The 8618-nt window shown below is 51.8% G+C and overlaps 2 protein-coding genes across 2 annotated transcripts; both read left to right on the top strand.

Annotated features, from left to right (window-relative positions):
* Window positions 1-541: 541 nt before the first annotated feature.
* CONPUDRAFT_168032 (uncharacterized protein) lies at window positions 542-1163 on the top strand (the record flags this gene model as incomplete). The annotated part of the gene is made up of 2 exons (XM_007774150.1): window positions 542-1049; window positions 1104-1163. Coding segments are annotated over exons 1-2 (366 nt in total), but the record flags the coding sequence as incomplete, so codon positions are not given.
* A 2645-nt stretch (window positions 1164-3808) lies between these two features.
* CONPUDRAFT_75818 (uncharacterized protein) lies at window positions 3809-7804 on the top strand (the record flags this gene model as incomplete). Its single annotated transcript, XM_007773740.1, has 9 exons — window positions 3809-3857; window positions 3902-4020; window positions 4133-4243; window positions 4301-4505; window positions 5457-5477; window positions 5545-5708; window positions 5766-6811; window positions 6874-6959; window positions 7044-7804. 9 exons carry the CDS (start codon window positions 3809-3811, stop codon window positions 7802-7804), a joined length of 2562 nt encoding a protein of 853 aa, XP_007771930.1.
* Between the last annotated feature and the right edge of the window lie 814 nt (window positions 7805-8618).

The raw sequence follows: 8618 nt of genomic DNA, 5'->3' as shown, positions 1-8618 counted from the left end.
TGGTGGTGCAGGAGGGGGAGCAGGCCGGGGAGCAGGGACACCGTCGACAAGCCTCATGCAGCAGGGAACGACCAGGGAACAGGCAGGGGACGAGCGGGGGAGGGCAGGAAGCGGGCGGGCTACAGCTGCAGCGCGCAGGGGCGCGATCGGCGCGTCGGGCTTCGATCATAGTTTAGCTTCTGTATGTTGGCTAGCCTGAGCTAATATCATTCCATTAGTGCTTCTATCTACAGTCCGATCAGATGAGATAGCCAAAGACAGGCTACATGAGCTAGTAGTTATAAATATGCGTGTCCCTATTGCTTCCCTAGCCCACCTCCGCCGAGGCTTTCAAACCCTCTAGGATGCCAATATGAAGCCGGGATAGCATTCACCTTATCTACGCCCCGGAACCGTAGCTAATCTTATCTATCCGTGTGCATCTGGACCCGCTACAAAAGGTGGGGATTAAACGCGGTTAGGTGGGCTCAACGCGTCTGCCTAGTGGTGCCTTGTACGTAGTGATCGTGCAACCCTTGCAGTCCCGCTGACAAGTCTGCAGGTGCGATAAACCCCTCTGGAGATCCCGAGTTTGAGGACCAGGACGGCGTTCCTCGCGATACCGCGCTTGCCATCTCCGACTCGAAGATTCGCGTCATCCAGAACTGCTCAATCAACACAGAAGGCTGGGACGCTGGCTGGGTCGGCGGCCCCGGGCCCGACGACGAGACAGAGTATCTCATCTCCCACGGTCCCATCATCATGGTCCAAACGTTTGCGCTCCCTATCCTGCATCTGGCCACGTGCGGACGCGTCACGCCATTGCGACTTTGGCGTCTGGCGATGCACAAGGGCATGTCGATGAAGCACTTCGACGAACCTGGGATCCCTGGGGTGCACTATGGAGAGGTGCATGAGCACAGATACACGGAGCTGTACGATGAGCGTCTGCCTCCGCATTTCTTAGATGTGGACGAGATTGTCGCGCTCGAAGAGCTTGGCGACGTGGGGGCCATCAAGTCAGCCATTGTGCACCGAGGTGGCTTTTGGATGTGGATGAGGCCCGATAAGTGCGGCCAGTTTCGCGCCTTTCGTGATCATCTTCTAACGACGGTCATCCGTAGCTTTCCTCTAAAGGCTACATCAGAGCCTCTATCCCCATCTTTGACATCTCCGCCTAAAACACTGGGCCCCTCAGCAGGCCTTACTTCTGCGCTCGAGAATCTGCCCTTCGAGCTCTTGTGCATGATCACAGTTGAAGGCTCGCTATCCTCGTTGCTGTCCCTAACGTTGACATCCCGCACTCTCAGGTCTAAGTATTTCCATTCGGAAGAAGGCAGGAATAGCATTGCTAGGATGTGGATCCAACGGCAAGCGCCATGGTACATCCCCACGACGAAAGACGCGGAGGCGCAGTTCGAGCTTGACAGGTTGCGAAATGTGGGCGCGTGGGGGTACCTGCAGCGGTGCTGTGCCAGCGCCTCCATGAGGAACAGGAGGCGCATCTGGCAGGTCGCTGAACGTATCGAGCAGCTTGTGGACGCAGATAAAATCGGGTCTTCTGCATTTGCAACCCATTAGGTCGTTCCTATTGCCCTGACCGATTCTTATCTCTTGCTGAATGACATCTTGATGCACGACTACGGTAGCCGTTGTCTGAAACCATGCGTATGTATGCACGTTTGGAAAGCTGATTTTCGGCGTCATTTGGAGTTGAAATGTCGAGACTCGTGCAGGCGCCCCGTGCTCGAGTGTCTATCAGAATGACGTTAACAAAGGGCAGACATCCCGTCGCAGATTACTTTTCCCAAAGAAGTCTCGTGGGTTGCTACTAAGCACGGCGCAATCAACATTTCTGGTGTGGACCCTGCTGGTGAGATCAATGGTGTACTCTCGCTTCCAAGGAACTTGGAAACCTGGAAGGTTCCAAAGACGATCTTGGCAATGTAGGGAAACCTCCAGCAATGGATATTCGATTTGGGGTAATCTCTGCTAGGTTCACCGAATGGGATGCGCCTCAACGTTCTTCTTGCATGCGCCGAAGTCCAACGGCGAGGTGCAGTCACCCTGAAGACACCGTAACTTCATTGAATAAGAAGGACCCGAGCGACAAACAGCCATACTGGCGCCAGCAGTATTCTGTCGTAAGGTGGGTTTTCATTCATTTATATACTATGCGAAGTGCGTCCTCGGAGCATATGAGAGCATATGTCTTCTGATCAGTCCTCCTGACAAACCATCCGGCCGCAGCCCCGAGCATATCACCCTTATCTAAAGTTTGTGGATGTTCTCTAAAAGAACGAAAGCCGGAGTTGGAGATCGCATCCCGGGACTCATCGGAATGTATGGCAGACAGTCGTTCGACGCAAAGATAACCACTAAAGTTTCTGAGACTGGTGTGCATGCTTCGCTTCTTCTTCTTCTTCTCTTTTGAGCTGTTACTTTAACGTTTAACAGTCAAGCTACAAATACAAAGGTGGGGTGCTGGAAGTAATTTCGTTCATGTGTTAAACATGGTGTTCTGAGTACTCGTTTACATTTCCAGACACGGCAGTATGATGTCTGCGTAAAGCTCTTGCGCTGCCGCTGACCCGGTCGCGCCAGATCCTTCTAATCCTTCCTGACCTTCGCTTTTGGCTACATCGGCGCCTTTTATCATAGGTGAAGGGTCCGCGCTAGTATTTCATAGGAAAATCCGCCTGATGATCGTTCTTCGCTCGGCAGTCAAGTCACCAAGTTGGTAATTCCGACAGATGGACTTAACATGGACGCGCCTCACGAGCAAACCTTGCTACATCGTCACAGAATTTTGCAATTTCTCGCGCATATCATCACGATAAACTAGTTCCGACGTCAGCTGCGTTAGTGGACTTCTGTTTAGGGTTTGCGGGTAGAAACGATGCAGCTTCCAGTAAACGACAAACTCTAACGTGAGGTGTTCGCGATGAAGCTAGAAGCAAGAAATAGCTCAACGCTCCGCTAGGTGAGAGTGAAGCCAAGAGAGATCAAGATGCTACTTCAGGTAATAAACAAGGACCTGCCAATTCTTGCCTAGCTAATACTTGGCGCGGTAGCAGTCAATCATTCCGTCGCTTGTCGACTGAAAATGCAGCGTCGGTGCGGATGCCTCAAGTAATTCGGCAGTCAACAGTGAAACATGACCAGTTAATGCACAAATGCACAAGGAAGCAGAGCTTCGTCTTCGACACTTTGCACATGCGGATTCTACCAGCTAGTAGATTGCGAGCGAGTCAATCCAAGTGTTTCTTCCAAGTCCGTGATTCGAGGACTCAGGACGATACATTTATTTACCCAAAAGGGGTTGTGCCAAGATCGCCAAGGCCAGACCCTGTCTTCCTGATAGACGCCCGTGGTCCGCGCGACAAGGCCCACCTTCGCGCCTTTCAGCTTCGGACGCGCATGGTTGTTACCGGGCAAGCTCTCACCGAGTCGCAAGGCGGCCACTCAGGGATGTGAAAAGGTACGAATACGTCGAGTCAGACACGGCACGCATGAGTCAACGCGACGCGGATCACGCTAGGCGCTTGCAAGCCATGAGTCTCTGACCCACATTGCCTTCTCGACAAGTTTGACAGCGGGGTTTGGTGGTTTATGACATCCGCGTGTTGGAAAAGCTGTAAACTGACATGTTTGACAGCGCCGAGTCAAGCGGGCGTTAATCCCCTCCGTGTCCCTGACAATCAAATGAACTCAAACAAGACGCCGTCGACAACGTTATAAAGGGCCCTCCTTTCTGCAAAGCGTTCCTTGTGCCTTCTCTTTCGTATACCTCTGCCTTGATTGTTCCTCACCTCCCAACTATCCTACCATGGTCCAGTTCACTCCTTTGATCGTCGCCCTCGGTGCTGCAGCCTATGGTGCTCTATTCACCTCTCCTTGCTTGTCAATGAACCACTGACAGGCGCCCTGTCTCTAGCCAGCGCTGCCTACCCCGTCAACGAACACTTCGCCCGTCAGTTGAGCACAGGGGACCTTCCCTCGCAGTGCCAGTCTCCTTGTGGTGTCATTAACTCTATCACCGTGAGTTCCTTTGGGCTGTGCGGTTTCAGCAGGTGTTAACAGAGTGTTGTGGCAGTCATGCGGCACCAGCCTCTCCTGCATTTGCTCCTCTAGCAACATGAACAACTTCCAGACGTGCTTGAACTGCCTCGCTTCTGCCGACCCTACCGTTGCGGAGGAGGCCTCCTCGGCCATCGATACCTTCAACCAGGGTTGCGCTGGCCAGGGTGCAGGCTCCCTCACAGTTCGTACACCCCTCGTTTTACCACGCCAACAATCGTATTTACTTTCGGGGTGATAGGCTCCTGCCGGTGGTAGCTCACCCACTAGCACTGCTCCGAGCTCGGGCAGCTCTAGCGGCTCCAGCTCTGGTGGCTCCAGCTCCTCTGGCGATTCGTCGGGCAGCTCTGGCTCTGGCTCTAGCAGCAACCCCCTCGGTGGCAAAACCGGCGGCGCTTCTGGCCTTGTAGCGACCTCTGGTCTCGCCGTTGTTGTGGCCGTCGCCGGTGTTGCTCTCGCTCTCTGAGCCTCGCGTTGGGCTACCATCCTTCTTTTTCCGTACCTCATTTTGAGACATGACTATACCTGGCTCTTGATACGTTATTCACCGCCCGGTATCGTCATTCATTTGGTCGTTAATGCAAACACTGTCGTTTTTGGGTAAATATCAGTCGTAGTAAGGAAAGATTGTCACTTGCCACATCTCAGTCGGTCGAATTCCGCTCAAACCCTTTGACTGGCTAGAACTGCAAAGAAGCAGCGCTCGCATGATGATTGTAATGCGACATCTACATTGTACTGTCATGCATCAGAACCAGGCAAGATATAATCGTTTTAGCGCCCCACTGTATGATGTGTTATGCTTAGGGTAGAACTCCTAAGTTCAGCAGTTTGTTCGTGTCTTTCGCAGAAAACTGTGCTCCGTTCAAAAGACAGCACGAAAATGGATCCCTTTCAACAGGCATTAAGCGCTAAGCTTTAAGCTTTAGCAAGAGAAGTGTGCAGCTTTACATCCACTGCAGACAAACTGCGATTTTTCTGTTACAAAAAGTGATTTAAGAAGGCGGATAGATGAAAGCCTTTTTCACCCATCTTTTGCTGTGCGAAAAGTTACTGAAAAGTTGGCCCTTTTTCTCCGGAGCTTGAATTTGTGAGCGGAGAATGGATATAAACACGTCTAAATCCGGAAGGTGGATACCAAATGCGGTAATCTGTACATTTTACAAGAGCAAATTTGACCCAAACATCGGCTAAAAGGAAACCTTTTCCTATGCAAAAAAGGGCCCCGAAACTCGGAGGAAAAGGCTTTCATCTCGCCGCCTCTTTCTCTCGATTTCATCCGGGGTAAAATCGCTGTTCGTCCGCAGTGATCCATGATGACAGCGTGCGGCGGACTGATTTAAGCTCCGCCTTAAGATTTCAACGCCGGACTATTACTTGCGGTGACGACGGCACAGTTGTTCGTGTCTCAGATCGTGGTAAGTGTCCTATGGTGGTCATGATCTTAATGGGACTGTGATAGGCATGGATCACTAACTTTGGTAGTACTCAGACACACCGCCATGAGCGGCATCTTGGAGCAAGCGTACGAGCGTGAGCTCCGGACACTGTTCTCTGCAGACCAAGTTCAGCTGTACGAAAAACTTCCCGGCGCCTTCGAAAAGGTCTCAAAGCTTCAGATAGATAACCCTTATGTTTGCGCTTTTGTCGTGAGTCCTTGCAGTATTAATATTGTTACTAGGTCAGCGATCTGACAATATAAATAGCGTGTGCTTTCGGAGATAATTGAGTCAGATTGGATATGGGACTACGACGAGGATTCCAGCAACCGCTGGAGAACGTGGAGTTACTTCACCAGCAGCTGCGTCGATAATGGGCTGCCTGCCGTCTTACTCGGACTGATAACTGTACCTTGGAGAAAATCTTCGAGCGTGCTGTCCCAACAGCAGGTCAACGGCTACATGACGCAGTGGCGTGCTTGGCGGTCTTTGTCTCATTTGTTTCATAACGGGAACAAAGGAGCGCTGGGGATCTTGCTCGGTGGATTAAATTCATCAAAGGTGTTAGATATCTGCACGAAAGTGAGGAACAAATTATTTGTAAATATGACTCTATCATCGATGGATTGGCTGACAGTATTCTCTCAGACATTAATGCACCCCATTCTGTCTTTTCGCTTGGAAGCAACAAATCTCCTCGTTACTGTATGCTCTAAGTCAGAGCTGGCGCAAAGGCTCAAGCCTCGCGACGTCGCTGACGCTCTGTACTTGTTGTGCAGTTCTGCGTTGCTGGACCCAGAGATATTCTCGGACCAGCTTCACAATCCTGCGACAAGTTGGCAGTGTCACATTAGCCCGTTAAACCCCGAGGACCCCTGGAACCGAGACGAGAATGGACAGCGCCTGATGTCAAATAGGATCTTTGGCTACTTGCAGCAGGGTACGCTCAAAGCCGCTTGGTCCCTGCTTGCGACGAAACGGGTCCGCTTCCCCCTTGATGACCTCTGTATTCTGAAGCAGAGACCAACCATCTCCGACTTGCTGCTAGACTGTGTTTTCTTGGAGCCTCCAAGGGGGTTTCTCGAAAGTGATGCAAGGTCTTATGCGGCCGAGGCTATATGCGCCCTCCTGCGATGGCCCGATTACATCGTACCCGGGGTCTCAACACCAGCCGAGAGAGCTCGCAGTGCCAAGGATAGGAAAGCGCTAATTCAGGTGATGCAGAACTTTACTTCTCGACGTCATTGGGTAGAGAGGGTTATTCACGCTTGGATGAGCACCGAGAACACTGAAGATGCCGTTGGACTAGAGCGGTGAGTACAGCAGCATTGACTTGCACATTACCCTCGCTTACTCCGTGTCGCATGGCTTCAAGTCAACTTTCCGTCGCTCACTCGCTCTATGGCGAAGATCGCTCCCCGATCGGTGCTTCAACATACAAAAAAGTCGGCAGAGGGATCGGTAAGTGAGCTCCAAAAGTCCTAGCGCATCGTTTCACTAAATGATGACAAGCTGGATCTCGTAACTCCCTCTTACGTTTGATAGCAACACTGACGCACGGTGCTGACGCCGCCGGTATAAAGAACGGGGACATATACTCCTTATTGCCCATTGCGTACCAGTCGAGCTACAAAGAAGCTCACAAAATTGAAGAAGAAGGAAGCGTGTGCGAGTGGCCTTCGTGGACCAGATCAAGCATACATCCGAACCCGGGATTCGATCCATTTTACATCGCCCCCGAGAGCGTGTTGGGTCCTATTACTCTAGCGCGCCTGCTGACCGTCCTCGCGCAGAGAAACGCTCTCAACAGCATACAAACACTCCAGAAGGCTCCCGCCGGTCTGTCTAGCACGACTTCCCTCGAGCACATCCAGCAAATAACACACCCGGACGTTATCCGTCGCTTCCTCAAGATATCACTCAAACGAATTCGGAGCCGTCTGCGCGAGGGCGACGACATCTACGGGTCCACTGAAGATGACTACTATTTTACGATGTTCCGAGCCAGCCACGTTTATCAAAGTGCTGCAGAACTTGCAGCGGCTATGGTTGCATTCGACGAGAACACGGGCGGCGCGTACTCCAAGGACGTGGTTGGAGTGCGACACTTGCTCGCGGAGTCCCTCGGCCTGGTGACTGAGGCATCGCTAGAAGTCGAAGAGTACTGGCGCGCTTACTTTTGCGGGCTGGCGGCGGTAGACTTGGCAGAAAGCTACGCTGGAATTCCAGAAGAACGCGTGGACCTTAGGCTCAAACTCAAGTGGAGGAAATGGACCGAGGACGCGAAGAACGCGGCCGGTTTCTGAGCACTCACGCGGACGTCCGGTACGATTCTCGAGTATGGGATTCTCCACGTGCTCGTTCATATCATGATGATTCGTCAGGTTTCACCTAGAATTCAATGGAAGTTTGCGACGAAACATGAGCTGAAAAGACCCGCCACAGCGGTACTTCATCCTGACCTCACACTACCTTAAGCACTTCTCCGCCTTCAATAACGTTCGGCTTCGAATGTCATATCCATATTTTTCGCGTCTTCTCTAATGGTTTCATGCCTGCCGCGCTTCTGGGAATTCTGTGAATGGGTGATGAATAGGTTCAGTATGTTCAAGTTTCAAGTTCACTGGAACGAGCATCATGATGCGGTAGAAAATAGCTACCAGCAGAAGGGTGAAACTTATCGAAGGTTGATGAACACCTTCTGTGCCAAGATAAACATTAGCGAGCCCTCTTTGAAAGTGCTCCGCCAGCGTTAACTGAGCCTCACAAAAGGCCCGTTCAGACTAAGTTCACACGCTTAGCGACGCGCGTCTCGTCGCGATAACTTGTTTCGTGTGCTTGTCCGAATCCCACCCTCAGGCCCATCTTTGTTGTTTCCTGCGGCGATATCAAGGGAAATCCACTCACGTTCAAACACTCACCATCTACCACCGGCTATGATGGTTCCTTGTACATGCTAGCACCCTCACTGCCATAGCATACAGCGACGGTGAACGGACAACGCTTTCCATGACGACACTTTCAAAGCAAGCTCTCACCATACCTCATCGCCTAGACTTTGGCTCAGTGCTCTATGATAGCTAAGGAGCCCAAGACCTGCGATGCATCGTGTCTCGTTGT

Source organism: Coniophora puteana (genome assembly GCF_000271625.1).
Source record: "Coniophora puteana RWD-64-598 SS2 unplaced genomic scaffold CONPUscaffold_11, whole genome shotgun sequence".
Taxonomy (NCBI): domain Eukaryota; kingdom Fungi; phylum Basidiomycota; class Agaricomycetes; order Boletales; family Coniophoraceae; genus Coniophora; species Coniophora puteana.
The sequence above is the reverse complement of the archived record's forward strand: the minus strand, read 5'-3'. Positions and strand labels throughout refer to the sequence as shown.